Source organism: Misgurnus anguillicaudatus, chromosome 25 (assembly GCF_027580225.2).
Source record: "Misgurnus anguillicaudatus chromosome 25, ASM2758022v2, whole genome shotgun sequence".
Classification (NCBI taxonomy): domain Eukaryota; kingdom Metazoa; phylum Chordata; class Actinopteri; order Cypriniformes; family Cobitidae; genus Misgurnus; species Misgurnus anguillicaudatus.
In genome coordinates this window covers 20,328,783-20,352,375 of record NC_073361.2, presented here as the reverse complement: position 1 = coordinate 20,352,375, position 23,593 = coordinate 20,328,783, and the positions used below count along the sequence as shown (strand labels likewise).

Sequence of the window (23,593 nt, the reverse complement as noted above, 5' to 3'; positions counted from 1 at the left end):
TTCCCATGGCGTAAATCTACAGTAGGGTGATCGTGAGAGATATAAACTCAGTCAAACACAAAGGAAGATATTTTGAGAAATGTTTGTAACCAAAATATTCTCAAAATATCTTCCTTTGTGTTCATCAGAAAAGAAATTTGTACAGGTTTGTAACAGCATGAGAGTGAGTAAATGAGTTACAATGGCGTACTTATGAAGTACAATCACTGTACCATGGTAATGCCATAGTTTTTTTTGTTTCCTTGCTCATCTGAGTGTTGGCTTACTGACAACTCCGACATCCCAGTAGTCTTAAAACATAATTACCTGAGCTGATTCCAATGCAAATCCGTTGCTCTCTTGAATGGACCTGCAAAGGTGTTTAACCAAGAAGCGCAGTAGAACCACTGAAGCTGATTTGTGTTTGAGAGTCTTAACAGCTGACAAAATGTCATTTTATACATGTCAGCAAAACAGACAATGTCACACGATATTGATCCTTTGATAGATTGATAACCATTGGCGTGTTATTGGATCAGTAAAAAATGAGTTTTACCTTTTTAAATGCACCCGCAATGTATCAACAGCAAACTCAAGGGCATAATGTTAACCTGAACTTGCTGTCAATATTAGGTTTGTCAGAAGAGACCTTGCAGGCCTCGGAGATGAATGGGCCCTTAAATTTTCCTCTCCAGCTACCAGTGAATCACTTTAAATGCATTGTTTTTCAAACTCCATATGTTGGTCAGGTAACCAAAGTAATCTGGTGCTTTCCACTTTTTATCACGTAAAAAAGTAAAAGGGGAGAGGTGATGGAACAGGAATCATATGAAAGTGAAGGCGTCTCACGGGTTAACAAGGGGCAAGGGCACCAATATGCGTTATTTATAGGCTTTAACAGTTTCTAAAGGATAGAGAGAGATTTGCATAATTATCAGAAAGCGCACAACGCTGCCGTGGCAGATAACAGACTCGATCAACCAAAGTTCTGTCTCTTGTCGCCACGACTTACAGTTTAAGCTCAACATGAAACGATTTATGAAGGGATCCAATGAAATAGAGCAACAACCCATGCAATTTTTAGTACAGATTAGCCACGATGACACAGTTGTGGCTAGAAGATATACAGCTATGGCCAAAATCTCATAAAATCTCGCTGGATTTCATCCTAATCCTACCCCAAACCTAACCCTAAACCCCATAGATATGTATAATAAAGGCTAGATGTGTTACGGCGAAGTCTCTAACGTCATCACCTGAGGGCCATCTTACCTCAGACAGCTCACTCACTCGTAGCATTGTGTTTAATGGTGCATGCTTTTAAATGACCATTACTTGCTCAATTTTCTACCGATTTTTAAACGGTTTGGTTTCTTACAAACATTATTAACGTGGTAATAATTCTGGATGCTTGAACATGTTTCATGAACATTATTCATAAGTATAAAGTGTCATAGGTACAGTCGTTTATAACAAACCAAACCGTTTGAAAATCAGTAAAAAATTTAGCAATTTATGGTAATTTAAAAGTACATGCTCCATTAAACGCAATGCTACGAGTGAGCGAGCTGCCTGTGGTAAGATGGCCACCAAATACGGACGTTCCACTTAATTGGCCAGCAGTGCGGACGAGACATCTAGCTTTATTATACATATCTATGCTAAACCCAACATCTTGCGAGTTTTGGCAGTAGCTGTATCCCCTCTAGCTAGAATCCGATGACACTGGTGGCAAAGGAATGATCTGAAAAGTGGGAGGGGCATAATCTTATTAGGTGATAACATTTGCCTAGTTTACCAGTGCCAACACTTGTAAATGGGTGACTAATCTCACCACAATGGACAGACAATAAATCCTCTTGTCACTAACAAATGTGAATAACTCAAATAGGACACAAATGTGACCTTGTCTGTGAAATCCAAGCTAATGTCTCATAATCTAATTATGATATACATTAATTAATCGTTCATTTCAATATTTGACATGGCCTTACTCAGTCAATAAATATCAAGGTTATATTGTAGGAAACAGTAAATCACAAAAATGACTAACTGGATTTGGAAAATGACTCTTAAAGGACCATAATATCTCTGGTGTGAATTAATTAGTTTACACTGCTATTGAATGAGGCCAATGGGTGGACCGAAAGCATGACATAAAATAAAAAGTCTTCATTTAAATTAAAAAAATGTCTTTCAGTCCATCCCACCTCCATGTTGACTGGTTATTAAAAATAAACCTATAGGCTAGAAGAACACATCAGGCATGTTTACACCAGTCAAATTCTCCCACAATCTCTTTATAAAAACAACAATTAGGAAACTGAAAACACCCCATTATGTGCAAAAGTCGATCTACAATGCCTTGCAGATTGGGATCTGCAGTGAGAGCGAGTCTGTCTGGCAGATAAACGTTAGAAAACAGAAAATCCAAAAGAGGGTTGGAGTTTGAAAAAGCAACATCCAATTTAAATTCATTAGCTGTCACTTGATGACAGTCAGTAGACTCATAATTCTGCAAAAGTGAACCATTAAACGGAGAGCTCAGGAGGACGCTGGAGCCAGTGTTTAGTCATTTGTCATTGTAGCGGCACTCATTATTACTACACACGTGCCGTGCACAAGCGGAGCTGCTCCGTGTGTGGCGGGAAAAAAGCGACAATTTGGGTCAAGCTACACTCAATCATGCCATTTTTTCACTAATTTTGCTTTCATGCAATCTTTCTCTGTATAATCATCTGGCTTCCAGCTGAGCTCTGGTTGAAAGTCTCTTTTATTTCTCTCTCGCGTTCCCTTAATCAACTTGCTTGTTTTAATTCACTCGCTCGTACCTCCAGTCACTCAATTTCAGTGAACAAACCAACTTATCTATTTCAACACATTTGTGTCTCCTTTTATTTCCTTTTATTCGACTTCCTCTTATTTTCTTTGCACCCCAGTATTTGTGGATGTATCTGTATGCACAGACCTCATGCAGGCACAAGTTTAGTGTTGGCTCCTTTAGGGTTTATATGAAGACTTCAGATGCAAAAGCTCCTAAGCGCCACCTCCATCAAAAATGAGATAACGATATTAACAGAATGAATGCTCTCGGCACATACTATACAATTTTATTATACAAAGTAAAATGACCGAATCTAAAGATAAGACCCTGATACAAATGCTCATTTACAACATGTCAAACACACTTGGAGGGTCTTGCATCTGAACTCTTTATATGTTTATGGGGCAGTTTCCCGGACAGGGATTAGACTAGTCCTAGACTAAAACATTTTTAAGAGCTGTCCAAAATGAAAACAACATGCACTGACATGTCTTAAAATACATCAGGGCCCTTTGTTTTGCCTCAAAATGCACACAGGTAATGTTTTTAGTAAGACATGTTTGTTAAAACTAGTAATATTTTCTAATTAAACTAAGGCCTAGTCCTGGATTAAGATAATCCCTGTCCGGGAAACTGCCGCTATATGTTTTAGATGACAGGGTTTATGGATGTAATGCTTTAATTTACAACACCATTTACATCTGTTACAAACCTGTCTGCATCTTATTTTCAGATCACAATGCTCAGTCTTGAAGGGAGTTTGGGGGTTATACTTCACGTTCACCTGCTTTATGGTCCTTTTGTCGAGTGACTCGCCTTTATGGGCATATAAATTGTCAAAGGAGGTTCCAGCAAACCTCACTTTTCCTCAATTTGAAGGTGACACATGCAAAAACATGATGACCTCAGAATATCAAGAAGATGCTGAGAAAAACCTCCAGAGGACATTTCTGGGTTTGTTGTAGAAGGTGAATAAGTAGCTACATCCAAAACAGAATGTGGCTTAATCCAAATTGTTGTTTGGTCCTCACACCGGTCCATCCTTTCAAAATCAACCAAACAATCTCATCTGAACTCTATTGCCCATTATAGACAACTAGGAACATTTCCACCAAAGCTATGTGAATGTAAAGTCACCTTGAACACATTCACACTATCCAATTTTGTCCCACAAAAAAGATCCCATGATGTCTGGAAGCCATCTGGAGTCCACTGAGCCTCATATGCGAGTGATTTAGCAGCTCAGGATTTTAATGAAGGCTCGTCTGAACTCAATGTTGAAGGTGGTGTAGATGACAGGATTGAGTGCACTGTTGACATAGCCGAGCCAGGTGAAGGCGCTGTAGAGCTCCGGTGGAACATGACACGCCCTGCAGTGAGTATTTAGGATGTGGGTCACAAAAAATGGAAACCAGCAAATAAGAAAGATCCCTGAAAAAAACACAGAAACATTAAGAGGGGGCATGCAGTCACATAATATTGATTTCGCTATTTAATCATTTGGAGATTGCAGTTGGAAGACGATTTAATGTGCATTCAAACCACACATTTCTTTTATCAATATGTGTGTCCCCTGGAATTGAACCCATGACTTTATTTCTATGTATAGCTAAAGAACATCTTATAGAGAGGCATTCAAAAGTGGCTGTGATTCAATTTTTGATCACAGGCAGCATTTAAGAGAGGTTTCTGTACATGACAAATGGTCATGTGACAACCCTGACCAATTGATTTGAACTGAGGCAGCTAAGACATTTACTCCATCTGACTCCACAAGTCTGATTTCATTTCCTGTTCATTTAAGCAGACATATCAGATTATCATCAATGTCATATATATATACTCACTCTACATAACCCTGACTTACTATAAGGCAGTCAATGCTAATTGAGTCTAATTGATTGTTTGGTGTATCACACTACTCTGTGGTCTGACTCAACTCTGCAGGTGTTATATGCAGCTCCTGGCATTTAGCAGCTTCAGTATTCACCGTGTGGTCTCATGTCTGCATCTGACAAAGTGTGGCATATGCCAGCTACAGACCGAGCTTCAAAGAGTCGCTCTTAAACCCACGTTCAATACGTCAAATGAGAAACTAAGATGACATGAATCATGTTGTAAAATAGCACAGTGCCATTCATTAAGATGAACACTTAAGGCCAATTCCCACAACAAACGCATCTGTTGGATCAAAGTAAATACGACTTTAGAATGTTGGGGTTTTAGAAAGTTGGGCCCCGTTTAGTAAATACGGACCTTAATGTATTAAAATGACACATAATGTGTCAAATAGCATAACACAAAAAATGTGTAAAAAATTAACACATCCTTTTCTGAAGCGTACAGAAGACAGAGCCAACCTTTTACAAGGTGGCTATTTCATATACAGCGAGGAAAATAAGTATTTGACACATCAGCATTTTTATCAGTAAGAGGATTTCTAAGTGGGCTATTGACACAAAATTTCCACCAGATGTAGCCATCAAGACAAATTTTGAATTCATACAAAGAAATCATAACATTTAAGTATACAAGTTGAGTCATAATAAATAAAGTGAAATGACACGGAATAAGTATTGAAGACACGTTATTTAATATTTGTAGAAAAGCCTTTGTTAGTGATTACAGCTTCTTGATGCCTCTTGTATGGAGAGACCAGTCGTCTGCATTGCTCTGAAGTGATTCTGGCCCATTCTACCACACATATAGGGTTTAAATCTTGAAGTTTCCTTGGGCCTCTTTTATGAACTTTGATCTTCAGTTCTCTCCATAGATTTTCTATGGGATTTAGGTCAGGTGATTAATTGACCATGTAATTGTTTCCTTGGCCTTGTGTTTGGGATCATTGTCTTGCTGAAATGTCCACCCTCTTTTCATTTTCAGCTTTTTGGTAGATGGCAGCAGATTTTTATCCAGAATGTCCCTGTACATTTCTCCATTCATCCTGCCTTCCATAATATGAAGTCTCCCAGTACCCCTTGCTGAAAAGCAGCCCCAAACCATGATCCTTCCACCCCCAAACTTAACTGTTGGTATGGTGTTCTTGGGGTGGTGGGCAGTGCCATTTCTTCTCCAGAGATGGTGTGTAGAATGACTGCCAAAAAGTTCAATTTTGCTTTCATCTGACCATACTATAATCTCCCAATAATCCACAGGCTTCTCCAAATGCTATTTTGCAAACTTTAACCGAGCCTCAACATGCTTTTTGTTCAGCAATGGAGTCTTGCGTGTTGAGCGTGCATAGATGCCATGGCGGTTCAGTGCATTGCTTATAGTTTTCTTTGAAATACAGTACATACTGATGCAAGGTCTTCCTAAAGTTCTGCCCAAGTGGTTCTTGGCTCTTGGCTCTCCTGATTATTCTTTGGACTCCTCGGACAGGGATCTTACGTGGAGCACCTGATCGTGGTTTATGGTGAAGTGATGCTCTTTCCATTTCTGGATAATGGTCCCCACAGTGCTCAAATTAACAGTTAGCATTCTGGAAATGCGCCTATAACCATTCCCATCAAAATGCTTTTAAACGATAAAATTACGAAGATCTTGAGAGAGTTCTTTGCTTTTACCCTTCATGAAGTCTTTCCTGTGTGCCTTCTGAGTAATGAGAAGCCTTTATAGGCCATCAAATCATTTTGCACCTTGTTCTTACCTTGTTCTCTTCATGTGTTCAATACTTATTCCCTGTGTCATTTCACTTTATTTATTATGACTCAGCTTGTATACTTAAATGTTCTGATTTCTTTTTATGAATTCAATATTTGGCTTGATGGCTACATCTGGTGGAAATTTTGTGTCAATAGCCCACTTAGAAATCCCCTTATAAAAATTCTGATGTGTCAAATACTTATTTTCCCCGCTTTATCCATGAATACCCATGAAATCAGTCTTTTTAGAGCTTCTCACCTAGAACGATGGCCAGCATCTGTGTGGCTTTCTTTTCCTTGGCGTGCATACTCCTACAGCGCATCTGACTAGGGCACACCATGACACGAGGGGGCCGTGGTGGATACAGGGTAGTGTGTGTGGCTCCATTTGACAACTTTTTCACCTCGCAGCTCTTAATTGTCACCTGCTCACCTTCACCAACTTCCTCACGGTTTGCATCTTGATCAGTCTGAGCGAAAGATGCTTGGCTGATGCTGCAGTAGTTCAGCGTGACCACAGGGGGCAGCGGTGAGTTATCGGCAGGGGCGGTTTGAGGCCGTTTGCGCCACGGGCATCTGGTGAAGAGCTGGGGGTGAAGAGCCTGCTCTGTACTTTCCTAAAGAGACAGAGCCATGAAATTTAAGAGTAAGTGTAAAACTACAAGTCGTGTAAAATATTTTTATGTCTCCAAATATGTCTGTTCTATTTATTAAAAACAAGAAGGAATGTTGCTGCATTTCTTTTTCAAAGCATCAGTCAGACCATGTTTAGAGCCATTTGTCATATCCAAAAAGTTCCAGCACATAGCTTTCATTTATTGAGGCATGAAAAGAAAAAATGCACTTGCCATGCTAAAAAAAGATGGGAAAAGGCTGCCAGCAATCTGAAACATTTTTAGATTTGTTAGCAGAGTTTAGAGCAGTCACATTTTTGTAAACACGTTCAAGGACACAATGGTATACGCACATTTATCACATTGATCTTGATGGGGGACAGATCTCTTTTTTCTTTATGAGCGATGTCTTGTAAACAAGTCTCCTGGGGAGAGATGTTAAAGAGTCAGTGGGTGAAAACAAAAAGAGATTAAATAAATTAGGGGAGCAGAAATAGTGTGCAGATTTTTCAATGCAAAAGCCATGATTTTCTCGTGCAAATAATGGACTGTGTTGTTTTTACTGAAACTTAAATAGACTACAATGGATCAACTATCCACAGTGAATTTTACTGATAACACTTTTTTTCAATAAGATTGAACTCATTAACAGTAAATAACAATGAAAAATACATCAACAGCATTTTTAATCTTGATTAATGTAAATTTCTACACTAATGCATTTTTTATGAATAAAAAGATTTATATAAATTAGAATTAAGCTACTTTAGCAGTAAAGAATTGATGGATGGCTTAGTATAATTAGTAAAAATTAGCAAAAATTAAAACAATTCTGTTACATTGTTAGCTTATTGTTTACTTAATTAACTTATGTCAAAAAATGGAACTTTATTCTAAAATGTTATGTTTTAATTAATCTCAATAAATGATAATCTGGCCAGACTGTGTCTTCATCCTTTATTATGCCTTTAGAGCATTTATGCCAAGTACCATTGTTCTCTATTGGCATTTAAGACTAAGCTATTAAAAACCCTGAAACTATTTGGACATTGTTACTTTTTCTCTTTTGTGTTTTGTCCAGCACACACACACACACACACACACACACATTTTAACAACTACATTATTCATCAAAACTGTATTGCTCAGATGGCTTTGCAACAATATGTAATCTAAAAAGCAGCAGCTTCATATTGACTTTACGTAGGCCTAATGGTGTTCTCATTAATGTTTCATTTAAGTATTGACTTTGTCTCAAATGTTTTCTTAAAATTCATGAGGAGAACGACAAATTGAGGCAGTTGTTGACAAACAGTAAGAACACAAAGCTTTAAAGGGGTCATATTATGAGATATTTTTAAGATGTAAAATAAATCGTTACTGTCCCCAGAGTGTGTATGTGAAGTTTTAGCTCAAAATACCATATAGATAATTTATTATAGCATGTTAAAATCACAAATTTGTAGGCCTGAGCAAAAGTGTGCTGTTTTTGGATGTGTCCTTTAAATGCAATTGAGCCGATGAAATGCAAACTCTGATCACAATGATGGTGATTTGATGTAATTGAAACTCAACTGTGCTGTCAAGTCTTTCTTTTCTCTCTCTTTCTCTCTGAACTAAATGGCAGTGCTGTGGTTGGATAGGGGGCGGTATTATTGTAATTCACCTTGCTACCTACCTCACAAAACAAGCGAAATCTGAACGACCTAATTTTTGACATGCTTGCAGAAAATGGCTTACTCAAATTAAGTTACTAGGTTGATCTTTATCACATTTTTAGGTTGATAGAAGCACTGGGGACCCAATTATGGCACTTAAACATGGAAAAAGTCAAAATTTCACGCTATGACCCCTTTAAAATAACGTGGATAGCATATATCCACATATATAAAGTAGTTTGATTCTTAAACAATATAATGAAAAATGTTTGACTTTATATTGAAATCTTTAACTTTTGTGATTGGTGAGAAGCAAGTGTCTTTCTATATAGCTTAATTTTATGCTGTCTGGAAGAACAATATGAAACAAATAAAATATAAAATATATTTGATTTCATTTTGTTAATAATTGTTTATCTGGGTAATTGCGTTCATTTGAATCTAAATAGTCATACTATTGGAACTTTTCAAAACATTTTACACTGTAAAAACATAAAAAGTTGGTTCAACTTATTTGGTTGCCTTAATTTTTGAGTTAATTCAACTTAAAAAGTTTTTGAGTTAACTATTTTTTAAGTTGAATTAACTCAAAAGACAACCAGATAACTTAATTTTGAATCAACAAATCGTTTTTTGTGTAGGTCTGTTACTACGGAGCCCCTAAGGGTACATGGAGCAAAAACATGTGCAGAATGTTTTTAAAAAAGTTTAGTTTCATGTGCTTAAGTGAAACTTTCATGTGCTCACCATAAAATTTGATGTGCTCACGTAAAACTTTCATGTGCTCACGTAAAACTTTCATGTGCTTACGTTAAACTTTCATGTGCTCACGCGAAACCTTCATGTGCAGATTTTTTTTTTTAAGTTTAGTTTCATGTGTTCATGCGAAACATTCACGTGAGCAAGAAACTAAACTTTAGATTTTTTTTACTCCTTGTCCCCTTAGGGGCTCCGTATGTTTTAAATAACATTTGCAATTGCAACATCAAGTCTCATTGACTATTCAAATTTGATATGATTTAAAAAACAGCAAAGCAGTCTTTTTAGCAGGAAAAAATATTCAGGGAAGCCCCCAGATCTCTTTCACCATATCAAATTTTGCTCCTCTTAGCTGGAACTAAATATTGCAATAAAATTCCTAAGGCACAGAGCAAAATGGCTTTCCTGGAGCTTTTCCAAAGATCTGCCTGTGCACCTCACTTTTAAATGAAGCCAATGATCTTGTTCTAGTCCGGAATGTTGTTTTACTAAATAAAACACTCGAGTAATGTTTCCTAACAAAGGCAGATTGGATTTAATGCTTCTTTGAATTCATATGAAATGTAATACTGTACTCAAAAGTGATTTTCGATCCAAGAGAGCACCTTAATGATCTTGAGGCTTAGATGTTTTTCTTATCCATACTATCGGTAACAGATCCTTAAATACCTTTAGCCATTATGCACTGTTATAGGTGGATTATGTGCATTTAAAGTAGCCTTACTGTGAGAGTTGAGAGTGATCCCCTAATCCGAAACAGTTTGAAGAGATTATGTGGGAATGTGTTCCTTTGATGGATTTGTGAAATGCGACAGTATTACCGCGAGTGGTGACACTGAGGCTGGCTGAACTTTGCCGCTTCCTTGGCGGAAAGTAATTCGCTTCCTTCTCCTTCTTAGGAAGATGTAGATGCGCACGTAGACCAAAAGGGTCACCATGAAAGGCAGGTAAAATGACACCACGGAGGAATAGATAACGAAATCGGGATTTGAAATCGAGCACACTGAAGGATCATCTGCAATGTTGAAACATGAAACAGAATATACATGAAATTACTGTAGCACAAACACATTCATTCATTCAGATTCAATGTTGTAATGTAATTTAGGTAACACTTTATAATAAAGTTATATTTGTTAACATTAATAAATGCATTTGCTAGCTAACTAACAATGAGCGATATCGTTTTTTTGGCATTTATTAAAATGGAAAATGCATGTTAATGCCAAATTGCCAATACAATTGTTTAGTTCATTGTTCATTAACTGATGTTAACAGTAACAATTTTAAATTTAAAAAATGTATAAGTAAATTTTGAAAATAATATGAACTATAGACTAACATAAACATTGTGTATGTTTAGATACGGAAATCCCAGATGTGTGCACAGAAGACACTACACAGACAAGGTAATAAATCATGTGAATGTATGCAATGCCGCCGGCTGTGTTGAAATCATAATCAATACTCTTATCAGCAGTAATCTGTGACATACAAAATTGTTTCTGTGCGGACATAATTAGATCCTCAAAGTCCTTCTCCCCCATCTCCAGCACACAGAGCCAATGCAGAATGAGTCTCACGTATATTTAAAAGGCTTGTGTGTATGAGAGAGCTGACATTAATTATATTTTACTGTGAAAATAAATGAGTGCTTAAATTAAATGGATTGTTAATTCCTTTTGCTAATATATTCATTATCATCTGATGGAAATGATGATATAAAATTACAGTTAAAATAAATCTGTAGGGCTCTGTGTTTTTAACGCATCTCTTAATTAAATGTGTCACTTATATTTCCAAACTTATTTACTGTTCACTTCAGCAGCGCTTGAGCAAAAAGCAATGATTTCAGACCGCGTGAGAAACTAAAGCAGTGGTTTCCCATTGGATTTTAATTGAAGATACAATGGCAACCCAACATAGTGTCAAAACTGTTGAATGTGTTAAAGAAAAGTGTCCTTGGCCAAACTTATTTGGGATTTATTAATATTAAATTTCTGTGGCTGTCATGCAACCTGCACAGATGAATCAGGGCCGGGTTTCCCAAAAGCATAGTAAGGCTAAGTTGATCGTAAAAACGATCGTACGAATCATCTTAAAATTATGGCCCGTTTCCAAAAACCTTTGTAACTTAAGTAGCACTTGAAAATCATTGTAGATCTACGAGTGCTCTGGAGTAATTGTTCATTCATAAGTGCATCATAAGACAACAGAGTTACAAGGTAACCTGCAGGACAACCAGCAAATTACAACCACAGATCTAGAGGAACAGCTGTATGTCTGTCAGCTCACCTGTAGTGTTGAATCCAAACAATAGGGGACAGGATACTGCGAAGGCGAGGAGCCAAACTGTAGCAATCATGACTGAAACTCGTGTTCGGGAGCTGTGGGTGGTGTTGTACAACACAGGCATCACCACAGCTGTGTACCTTCACAGTTGAAAGAGTTACTCTCAAAGGAGTCCCAGTGAAAATAGGAATACACTCAAAAAAAATGCTGGGTTATTTTCAACGCAGTGCTCGGTCAAACAAGGGACGAGCCCAGTCCATTGAGTTGTAATTTAACCTATGCTGGGTTGTTTTAACACAAAATGCTGGGTTGTTTTAACCCATTTTTTGGTCAAATATAAACATTTTCTGGGATTAATTTAACCCAAAGGCTGGGCTTGACCCTTTATGACCCAATGCTGGGTTGAAAGCAAGGAATTTTGCGTTTAAAAGACCACCCAGACATCTAGGCATAAATAAGGCAAAATTGGGCTGTCAGTAAAAATTTAATAGACATCTAACTAGTGATGGGTCATTCGCGAATGAGCTGGCTTTAAGCTGATTCTTTGTAGCGAACGAGCAGAGCCGAATCTTCAGACGCAGGCAGGGGTGCGACCGTAAGAGCCGGCTCTTTTAAGGGAGCCGAGCCAGAAGAGCCGAATCTATGAAAAGAGCCGGACTGCCATTACTAAAATGTAGAGCCGGAGCTTGAGCCGAAAGAGCCGAATCTATGGATAGAGCCGGACTGCCCATCACTACATCTAACTATAATACAAAAATATGAACATGAAGGGGTCTGAAATTGTAATCGTAGGTGCATGTCCACTGTGAGAGACATAATCTAAAAAAATATCCAGAAATCACAATGTATTCTTTTTTTTTAACTATTTCTATGATACAGCTGCAAATAAGTATTTGAACACATGTCTATCAGCTAGAATTCTGACCCTTAAAGACCTGTTAGTCTGCCTTTAAAATGTCCACCTCCACTCCATTTATTATCCTAAATTAGATGCATCTGTTTGAGGTCGTTAGCTGCATAAAGACACCTGTCCACCCCATACAATCAGTAAGAATCCAACAACTAACATGGCCAAGACCAAAGAGCTGTCCAAAGACACTAGAGACAAAATTGTACAACTCCACAAGGCTGGAAAGGGCTACAGAGAAATTGCCAAGGGGCTTGGCCCACTGTTGGAGCAATCATTAGAAAATGGAAGAAGCTAAATATGACTGTCAGGGCGCACTCACATTATCCAAACCAAACCAAACCATGCCCCAGCGCGAATGTCACCCCTCCCTACTTCCCCCATGTGCACGCACTCACACTGTACTTTTATCGATCCGAATCCGGGCGCGCTTTCGTCATTAAGATGCGATTGTTTTGAAAAAAGCAGGAAGTAAAGCTCTCACTGAACACTGGAACCCACCGTAATGATAGGTCTATGTTTTTTTATTCGGAGTCGTTTGGTGCGCGATTACAGACAGCCCTCTCACATGTCATCATATTGCTTAGTTGATCTGTCACGTGCGCAGCGCGGACATTCACGTAACCCCGCTGCGCGCATCAAAAGGTTTTTACGGAGGCAGATGAAGGTGAGTGGTCGCGCAACTGACGTCTTCACCTTTTGAATCGCGCTCAGGCGCGATTGCGCTCACACCACAGCCTTCCGCGCCTGAGCCCAAGTGAACCGCGCTCCGGCCCACCTCTGCAACCCGGCCGCGGCGCGATTAACCAATCCGCGCCCGGGCGCGGAACAGAGCACTCACACTAGTCAAACGAACCAGGCTTTGGGGGTCAAACGCGCCCGAGCGCGGTTTGGTTTGGATAGTGTGAGTGCGCCCTCAATCTCTCTCGGACTGGGGCTCCATGCAAGATCTCACCTCGTGGGGTCTCAATGATCCTAAGAAAGGTGAGAAATCAGCCCAGAACTACACGGGAGGAGCTGGTCAATGACCTGAAAAAAGCTGGGACCACCTTTCCAAGGTTACTGTTGGTAATACACTAAGGGCGCACTCACATTATCCAAACCAAACCAAACCATGCCCCAGCGCGATTGTCACCCCTCCCTTCTCCCCCATGGTGCACGCACTCACACTGTACTTTTTATCGATCCGAGTCCGGGCGCGCTTTCGTCATTAAGATGCGTTTGTTTTGAAAAAAAGCAGGAAGTAAAGCTCTCCCTTAACACTGGAACCCACCGTAATGATAAGTCTGTGTTTTTTACCCGGAGTCGTTTGGTGCGCGATTACAGACAGCCCTCTCACATGTCATCATATTGCTTAGTTGATCTGTCACGTGTGCAGCTCGGACATTCACGTAACCCCGCTGCGCGCATCAAAAGGTTTTTACGGCGGCAGATGAAGGTGAGTGGTCGCGCAGCTGACGTCTTCACCTTTTGAATCGCGCTCAGGCGCGAATGCGCTCACACCACAGCCTTCCGCGCCTGAGCCCAAGTGAACCGCGCTCCGGCCCACCTCTGCAACCCGGCCGTGGCGCGATTAACCAATCCGCGCCCGGGCGCGGAACAGAGCGATCACACTTATCAAACAAACCAGGCTTTGGGGGTCAAGCGCGCCCGAGCGCGGTTTGGTTTGGATAGTGTGAGTGCGCCCTAAGACGTCATGGTTTGAAATCATGCATGGCACGAAAGGTTCCCCTGCTTAAACCAGCACATGTCCAGGCCCGTCTTAAGTTTGCCAATGACCATTTGGATGATCCAGAGGAGTCATGGGAGAAAGTCATGTGGTCAGATGAGACCAAAAAAAAAAACTTTTTGGTCATATTCCACTAAACGTGTTTGTAAGGAAGAAGAATGATGAGTACCATCCCAAGAACACCATCTCTACTGTTAAGCGTGGGGGTGGTAGAATCATGCTTTGGGGGTGTTTTTCTGCACATGGGACAGGGCTACTGCACTGTATTAAGTAGAGGACGACCGGGCCATGTATTGCGAGATTTTGGGGAACAACCTCCTTCCCTCAGTTAGAGCATTGAAGATGGGTCCAGACTGGGTCTTCCAACATGACAATGATCCGAAGCAAACAGCCAGGATAACCAGGGAGTGGCTCTGTAAGAAGCATATCAAGGTTCTGGCGTGGCCTAGCCAGTCTCCAAACCTAAACCCAATAGATAATCTTTGGAGTGAGCTCAAACTCTGTGTTTCTAAGCGACAGGCCTCTGTAATTTCAAACAAAGGCTACTGTACCAAATATTAACATTGACTTTCTCAGGTGTTCAAATACTTATTTGCAGCTGTATCATACAAATAAATAGTTAAAAAATAATATATTGTGATTTCTGGATTTTTGTTTAGATTATGTCTCTCACAGTGGACATACACCTACAATGACAATTTCAGACCCCTCCATGATTTCTAAAATAACAGGGTGTTCAAATACTTATTTTCCTCACTGTATTTGGCAAAAACATCATGTAACCAAATTTAAGTTTATTTTGGCTGGAAATGGGGTTACTTATAGCCGGACTATATCAGGTCTGAGGTTATTCTAGAATCTCTTGAAATGACGGCCATTGCTTGGAATGTATTTAAATGGCACATTTTGAGAAAAAGTCAAATTAACCATCAAATACATTTGTGTATATCACTTGTCACCTGTTTTGATTAAAACAATATGAATGCACTTGTATTGCTACTATGAAAATATTTGATTAAAAATTTGTAAACCTTGTGTATGTCAGGAAACATGTGATCATGTGTAATAAAGAGTTTGTCTGTAAGGAAGATTAATCATTTTTGACCCCATCATGGTGACACAATTGTATCAGCTCTTGCTTCGCATGATTGGTTTTTCTATCAACACAGAATACCATTTAGTTCAGAGAGGAAAGATGGGATGAACCAGACCAGAAGCATAACCTGATAATCATAAAACTAAATATGTTTCGTTCTCTTGACTGGCTTAATACATTCTCTCTCTTATAGATTTTTGCTTCGTTTTTGTCTTCGAACCCAATAATTTTCTCTCAGCTCTGTCATTTAACCCATCATGTGATCTCTTGCACCCCCACCTCAAAATTAATTAAAAATCGACTTCTATGTTTTCACACTCATGCCATGCAACCAAAATGAAAACGGTTTATGTATAAGGGTGTTAATGATGCACCTGTCACTGTGTTTACACTTTTCGGGAATCATCCCACACATGGCTTGTTTACAGTTGTCTCCGAATAATAAGCTGGGGAAAGGGATTTTTAACATTAATAAACAAATACAAAAATTCCCTACCTGTCAAGGCTGATGGCACATAGGTTGAGTATACTGGCAGTGCACATCATCACATCCAGGGTTACAAACACATTACAGTACAAGCGACTGAAGAGCCAGGCTCCGCCCACCACCTGCACAGGTAAGCCAATGTCATGTTAAAGTAATAGTTCACCCAAAAATGAAAATTCAAAGAAATTTATACAGGTTTGTAACAACATAAGAGTGAGTAAATGATGACATACACTCACCTAAAGGATTATTAGGAACAAGTGTTTAATTTCTCATTAATGCAATTATCTAATCATCCAATCACATGGCACCTGCTTCAATGCATTTAGGAGTGTGGTCCTGGTCAAGACAATCTCCTGAACTCCAAACTGAATGTCAGAATGGGAAAAAAAGGTGATTTAAGCAATTTTGAGCGTGGCATGGTTGTTGGTGCCAGACGGGCCGGTCTGTGTATTTCACTATCTGCTCAGTTACTGGGATTTTCACGCACACCATTTCTAGGGTTTACAAAGAATGGTGTGAAAAGGGAAAACACCCAGTATGCGGCAGTCCTGTGGACGAAAATGCTTTGTTGATGCTAGGGGTCAGAGGAGAATGTGCCGACTGATTCAAGCTGATAGAAGAGCAACTTTGACTGAAATAACCACTCGTTACAACCGAGGTATGCAGCAAAGCATTTGTGAAGCCACAACACGCACAACCTTGAGGCGGATGGGCTACAGCAGCAGAAGACCCCACCGGATACCACTCATCTCCACTACAAATAAGGGGAAAAGGCTACAATTTGCACAAGCTCACCAAAATTGGACAGTTGAAGACTGGAAAAATGTTGCCTGGTCTGATGAGTCTCGATTTCAGTTGAGACGTTCAGATGTTAGAGTCAGAATTTGGGTAAACATAATGAGAACATGGATCCATCATGCCTTTTTACCACTGTGCAGGCTGGTGGTGGTGGTGTAATGGTGTGGGGGATGTTTTCTGGGCACACTTTAGGCCCCTTAGTGCCAATTGGGCATCATTTAAATGCCACGGCCTACCTGAGCATTGTTTCTGACCATGTCCATCCCTTTATGACCACCATGTACCCATCCTCTGATGGCTTCTTCCAGCAGGATAATGCACAATGTCACAAAGCTCAAATCATTTCAAATTGGTTTCTTGAACATGACAATGAGTTCACTGTACTAAAATGCCCCCCCACAGTCACCAGATCTCAACCTAATAAAGCATCTTTGGGATGTTGTGGAACGGGAGCTTTGTGCCCTGGATGTGCATCCCACAAATCTTTATCAACTGCAAGATGCTATCCTATCAATATGGGCCAACATTTCAAAAGAATGCTTTCAGCATCTTGTTGAATCAATGCCATGTAGAATTAAGACAGTTCTGAAGGCGAAAGGGGGTCAAACACAGTATTAGTATTGTGTTCCTAATAATCCTTAGGTGAGTGTATTTTCATTTTTGGAGAAGAGCCACAATCACTATGTATATTTGCATTTTCCCCTGTTTAACCACAGTTTGAACTAATGAGAAATAAATAACAGAAAGGACGCAAATCAAATCCGTTTAAATGAATCCGGTCGGCTTATTTTCATTCCTCGCCACAGTGCCTCAGTGAATGAGTTTTTCCATACCATTGCAAAGAGGAGACACTCTTCAGCTTTTATCCGCCTTGCTCACTTTGCAAATAATAAGTGTTTCACGGCCAAACAGACCCTCAGTCTGTCTCTCAGGAGAGCAAGGCAGATAACAGTCATCAGTGGAGAGGAAGTTAATAAGGCACAGGAAAAAAAATGAAAGACCTGCATGCTCCAGAACCTGACTGCTATGCATTGCTTCATGACAGACATATACAGTATCTTCTTCTCCCCTGTGCCAGTATTAATCAAAAGTAACACAATGCCTCCAACTTCAGGCATTCATGAGATGTGTGGCTGAATGAATTAATGTTTTGTCTAACAGCCAATCCACTTACAACCACGGCTGACAGTAAGAAATTAGATCAGCACGATTTATTAATGATATAGCTTTAAAAAAATGACTACTGGGGTTTTTCACTGATGGAAAACGAAAATCAAGGTGACTAAGACTAATGGGCAAGACAGCATTTACACTACAATAAAGCATGATTTGATAAACCCAAGCAATATTCTCATGTGAGAGATTTTTTTGGCTTGATCTCTAATCTATAAGCTTTCCAATAATATTGATTTAAAAAATAGCTGTTGGTATAGGTCTTGCTTTTCTTGTGTCAATGTTAAGTAATCATCTATTGATGGAAGAAAGTGCACTTAATGGATTACAGCACAGTGGATTATAGAAGGCTTTGTAAGTTCCCTTGAGAAATAGTGTGTTGGTGACAAATCTGCCCACAAATCCGGTTCCCCAATTGTTTATTATTATTGGATTTTTAATTTAATTTTTTAAACAAACCCCCCCCCCCCATATTCAAAACATTCATAGCAGGTGTATACTCACTTCTAAATAGACAACCCAGGGCATGACCAGTGAGGCAACCAGAAGATCAGCTACTGCCAAACTAACCACCAGGTAGTTGGTGGTAGTTTGAAGAGTCCGCTCTCGAACCACAGCAATGCATACTAGAACGTTGCCAAACACAATAGCCAGAATAAGCAGGGAGTAGAGCATTGCATAGTAATTTCTCTTCGATTCGATCTCCGGTGTCAAACTTGAGTTTCCCAGGATAACAGTATGGTCAATGGAGTTATTCCACAGCCACTCAGTGCTGTTAAACAATGCCATTGTGTTGAAGATCTGGGAAGAGAGAACAGTTGTTAATTTGGATATTAAAAACGATGTGTTTAAGTTGAGGCTGCTCAGAGCAAACTCTAAATTCTGTACACATATTGCTGCATAAATATTAAAATATATCAGCTCTGATCCACCTTAAAGTATCTGCATTTATTATGCATAAATACGATTTAATTTCTAAACAATAGACATTTTGGGGTCTTTAAATGTAAACGCACACATGCTGCTTCAGATGCACCTCTGTGCTGTCTTTGTAATATAAAGATATGATTAGTGAGCACTTAATATTGTGTAATATGATAAGCTCTGCTGATATCAGATAGCACTACCTTGAAATAGTTATTTATTGACTGCAGCAATGAAAAGAAAACAAGGTATCTTAAAAAGTAACAGGCTTATTTGGTGATCAATTGCTTTTCTGCTCACTTGATATCTGTGCTTGCCATATAAGAATGCATGAAGCTCTCTAGTACACCATAACTGTCTCCTCCAGTCCAAAATCATGCCTTCCCTTATATCATTTCATCATTGTAGTTTTTTTTTATTAAACTCGATTTTACAACACATTCATCCAAGTGAAAGATGGGAACAAACCCGAATCCCAAAACAATGTGATAATATAAAAGAAGACTAAGAATTTGGATAGACTTTCATATGTTGATATAAAAAATAAATGCCAATATAAAAGCAAACATTTAATGAGACTGTTATGGCATCCATATATATTTATAATTTTCATGCAGGTGTTTATACAATGTGTCTACCTGTTAAGCTTCTCCACTGAAAAATAGGTCCACCTCTGAATGAACTTTCCACGATTTTTCTGAAATTATACTTCTGTGACCAGTCGTCCTTTTTGCGCACCATTTTCGGAAAGAAAGGTAATCCATCTTTAACGCGCACGGGGTGAGCACGGAGTACGTATGTGAACGTATTAATGCACAGCTCCAGACATACTTCAACAATCTGCTTTTACGCACTGAACGACCCGATGCAGCCGGTGCCCAAATGGTTTAGCACACAGGGTTTGACTCTCCCGGCGCGCTTTACCCATCTCCAACAGGTCTTTTACGCACGAAGCATCTCTCCTCTCCGTGTTTCTATAGCTGATTGGGTCATGCCGAATAGCAACAATTTGTACAATGTCTAAAATTATAACACTAAATGCATTCGCGCTCCGTTGAGGTTTTGGAATTGGGTCCATGTAGTCTCCTCACACCCTGATGAAGAAATGCCTTTGAAAAAAAGTGCCTTTTGCATCTACCTTTGATAGATGCAAGACACACAACAGGTTTGGATCGTAAATAAGCGCGTCAAAATATATTTCCACTGAAGGAGGAAAGTGCGTAAAGAATGTAAGTATCATTGTTTCAAGAAAGGTTTCGTGTCACGTGCACTTGCATGTGAATTAATAACATAAACATATCCTAATCTATATATAATTATGATATGGAAGATTTTAGCAACAAATAGCAATGGGGCCGGAATAAATTGAAACAAATATTTCGAATAGGAAATTATCTGAACCCTATGCACACCTCGGGCATGTTTAGGTCCCACGTGGCAAACAAAGAAATTACTTTTGGACCTTTTATTTCAAAGAAGTTCAATGACGCGGACCGCTTTATGGCTTGGGTAAAAGTGACCCAAGTGATTATATTTATAATATGTCCTCATCATCCAATAAAGAAAACGTCCCAGTCACAGACAGATTTCCACAGCTAGAGCCATATTGATACACATTTACGCCTTCAGCAGACGTTTCTATCCGACAGTCCATTCAAATTGTACATTATTATCACTGCATTCAAACTATACATTTTATCAGTAGGCTACCTATGTTTTCCATAGGGATCAAAGCCATGACCTTTGAGCTGCATACGGAATGTCCTAATCGAGCCACTTGCATTTGCTCTAGTTCCAGAATAATACCAGTCGGTCCTCCTTACAAGAATGACACTAAAATAATGTGACCCCAAAATGGTGCAGGGATGGTCTGTTGATACCAGTCAAATGAAAACTGTGCCATCTGTGATTTGTGTTGCGTATCAATCTGACATCTATTTACAAATGTGCAGCCAAGCGAATCCAAACAGCCACCGGTTAAACATGAACACCTTAGCACCTGTGGCCATGCACATTTGCCTTTCATAGACCTTTATTTCCTAATTCCATTGCTGCCACCTTGTTGTAATAATGAAATGTTGGTGGGGTAGCAAAATACACTTATCCAGCTGTATGAAACATATTTCAATATGTGCATGTGCATTTTTATTGTATTTATATGACTAACACTGATCAACTGTACTGCATTTTATTTAGTTCACATACATTTAATGAGTATTTTAAAAAAAATTAAATTTTAAAGATTTTCCTTTAAGATTTGTATGTTATTCACGTGTCATTACATGTACATCATTACATTATTAATATACAATATTACAATATTACATCTGCGGTTTGGATGAAATCTCAGTCAGTACTTTTACTTCTCATTTGCTTCCCAATCGATGTATCCACCTGCATAATGCCGTGCCCTAAAAAAGAACATTTAAGAAAAAAAAGAAAAGGAATATGTTGTTAATTGTATCCATATATGATCTATTTGGGTACATAATTTTGCAACAGTGTTTAGTTGCCTACTTTATAAATCCCAGGCGATGAGCGATTTCAAGAGCCGTCAAACTTCTTTTCCCACTTCGGCAATGAAAAACAATGTTATCATCTTTCTTTTGGGGGGCTTTGACCTTAAACTGCAAATCAAACTGCTTTGGTGAGAGCTTCAGTGAGTTCTCAAGTTGTGGCAATGGAAAACACACAGATATTATCCTCATTGACACTATCAACCATGTCATGTAATTTTACTATAACAAAGACTCACATGGAATGTTGGTGGCATCTGGAATCCTGCCTGCTTGGTATTCATCGGGATTGCGGACATCAAACAGTTGTACACTGTGACTGGCCAGCATAGATTTAAGCTGCTCGTAAGTCACAACTGATGCTAGAATTAAGTTTCACAGTTAAATAATGATGTTAGGTATACATTTCGGTATAATATTAAGTCATATAGAAAAAACTTACCACTTAATATTAAATGTGACATTACATTAAGGTCTATTAGTAATAACATATTAATACCATGAGCATGTTTTTTTAACATTAAAACAGTGTTGTACTAAAATATTTTATTATGGATTTTAAACAAATGATACAAAAACTCTAAAAGTAGCTGCAGAATTGGCTTGTCTAATGTTAGTGAAAAGAAGAAAGAAAAGAACAAAGCAGTCTGTTCATTACTAGATCAATAAACAGAAAAATCAAATATTTGTTCTTATTAATACTACTGCTACTAATAATAAAAAAGATAAAATAAGGAGTAAAAGAAAAAAAAGGAAAAAAAAAAGAAAAAAGTTGTTCTGTTTAAGCTATCACTAATTATCAGGTAGGGTAATTCCTTGGAAACTAGACTTTGTTTTCTGAACAAAGTTCAGCACCTATTGTAAAAAAAACTTTACCTGACATTGTTGCCTTTAGTAAAATACCAAGTAATGATTTTAGCTCCTAAAAAGTATCCAAAGCAATTTAGCAAAATCTAAAGCAGTTTAAACCTGACCTCTAAACAATCTACATCCAAGTTTTATGAGAAAAACCCAAGTGGCATCTCTATACCTGCAACTCTACCTGGATCTGGTTGTCTGTCACTGTAAGTGACAGTGGAGGTCTTCAGTCCACATGCTGACATCATTCTGCCTAGATAAACCGGTTTAGTAATTGCAAAACGACCCATGCGCCTTAAAGCCTGATAGGATATCATCTTTAAATCGTAGTAGAGTCACAGCCGTGCACAATGACAGTACAAATGAATGAAAAGCTGACTTGTAAATGAGTGTCTTCTGGGTGTCTGGGTATAGTCTATCTATTCTGCCCTCTGGTGGTCAAGGGCACCTAAAGGATTGCAGGTAAAAGCCTGCACCAGTAAATTTCAATCTTTTTGACTTCCACCCACTAAAATGCTCTGCTTGGACTGTAATTAATAAATAGCATAACACTAAAAAATATCTTGTTAATAGTTTATTGTTTAATGCATGTTTAGTCTTTATTTTTTTACACTACACTGTAAAAAGTCTTTGCTTCAACTTATAAAAAAGATGAGTTGCTACAACGTATAAAATTAAGTTAAGATATTTAAACTATATTTTATAAGTTATAACAACTCATCACTAGTCAGGATAAATAATAGTAAGTTGAAATTACTTGTAAATTGAGTTAATTAAACAGGAAAATTTAAGGCAGTAATTTTTTTTAAGTGTAGTAGTCCTGGTCCCCTGGTTGATAAACACAAATGTGAGAATAAAACAAATGTTTTTTTAGCACCTTTTATGTGCCTTAATATATTAGATGAGAATAATTGAAAGGATCTCAAGCTTTAAGAGTTTTATGAGATGTTTATTTAAGGTTGCCAAATCATCCTCCATTATAGATAAAAATAGAATCGGATATCCGACCTCTGAACTCTGGGCAGATCGAACCCGGGCCTCGTGGATACGCGTCAGTTGACGTCCCGACAATACTTAAGTAAGATTTGAAGTAATATTAAACAAATTCTTTTCTGTTTTATTACTAAGTAAAAACAATAAATACCATTTGGGGCTCTTTAATGTGGCGTGACGTGCGATTTGGGTTAATTGACATTTAAACTGGGATATTCTTATCTCCGACTTTGTGTAAAGCGACATCTACGTTGTCTACGGTTTTCCCATCTAAATATTCAATATACAGTGTAAAATGCAACGTGATACTTTACATTGTACAACGTTTTGTTGATTTTT

General features: G+C 38.6%; 2 protein-coding genes across 2 annotated transcripts; both read right to left on the bottom strand.

Moving 5' to 3' along the window:
- Positions 1-1,627: 1,627 nt before the first annotated feature.
- Positions 1,628-20,099, bottom strand: drd3 (dopamine receptor D3). The gene is made up of 8 exons (XM_055182530.2): positions 19,526-20,099; positions 18,468-18,764; positions 15,999-16,111; positions 11,774-11,910; positions 10,300-10,493; positions 7,415-7,486; positions 6,707-7,064; positions 1,628-4,234 (listed from the first exon to the last, which is right to left on the bottom strand). The coding sequence occupies exons 2-8, from the start codon at positions 18,750-18,752 to the stop codon at positions 4,038-4,040; spliced, it is 1,356 nt and encodes a 451-aa protein (XP_055038505.2). The 5' UTR covers positions 18,753-18,764; positions 19,526-20,099; the 3' UTR covers positions 1,628-4,037.
- Positions 20,100-20,992: 893 nt separating this feature from the next.
- On the bottom strand, positions 20,993-22,660 carry LOC129426285 (thiosulfate:glutathione sulfurtransferase). The gene is made up of 4 exons (XM_073863944.1): positions 22,446-22,660; positions 21,643-21,765; positions 21,405-21,600; positions 20,993-21,298 (listed from the first exon to the last, which is right to left on the bottom strand). The coding sequence occupies exons 1-4, from the start codon at positions 22,576-22,578 to the stop codon at positions 21,247-21,249; spliced, it is 504 nt and encodes a 167-aa protein (XP_073720045.1). The 5' UTR covers positions 22,579-22,660; the 3' UTR covers positions 20,993-21,246.
- Between the last annotated feature and the right edge of the window lie 933 nt (positions 22,661-23,593).

Bases quoted from the DNA above. Each gene is read 5' to 3' on its own strand.
- drd3 (XM_055182530.2), bottom strand. From the start codon at position 18,752: ATGGCATTGTTTAACAGCACTGAGTGGCTGTGGAATAACTCCATTGAC. The intron at 11,911-15,998 runs GTAGGGAATTTT...TCAACTGTGAAG, and splicing joins TGTGCCATCAGCCTTGACAG to GTACACAGCTGTGGTGATGC. The intron at 4,235-6,706 runs GTGAGAAGCTCT...TGTTTTTTTCAG, and splicing joins GATGCTGGCCATCGTTCTAG to GGATCTTTCTTATTTGCTGG.
- LOC129426285 (XM_073863944.1), bottom strand. From the start codon at position 22,578: ATGATATCCTATCAGGCTTTAAGGCGCATGGGTCGTTTTGCAATTACT. The intron at 21,766-22,445 runs GTAGAGTTGCAG...ACTTAATTCTAG, and splicing joins TGACAGACAACCAGATCCAG to CATCAGTTGTGACTTACGAG. The intron at 21,299-21,404 runs GTAGGCAACTAA...GTTCTTTTTTAG, and splicing joins CATCGCCTGGGATTTATAAA to GGCACGGCATTATGCAGGTG.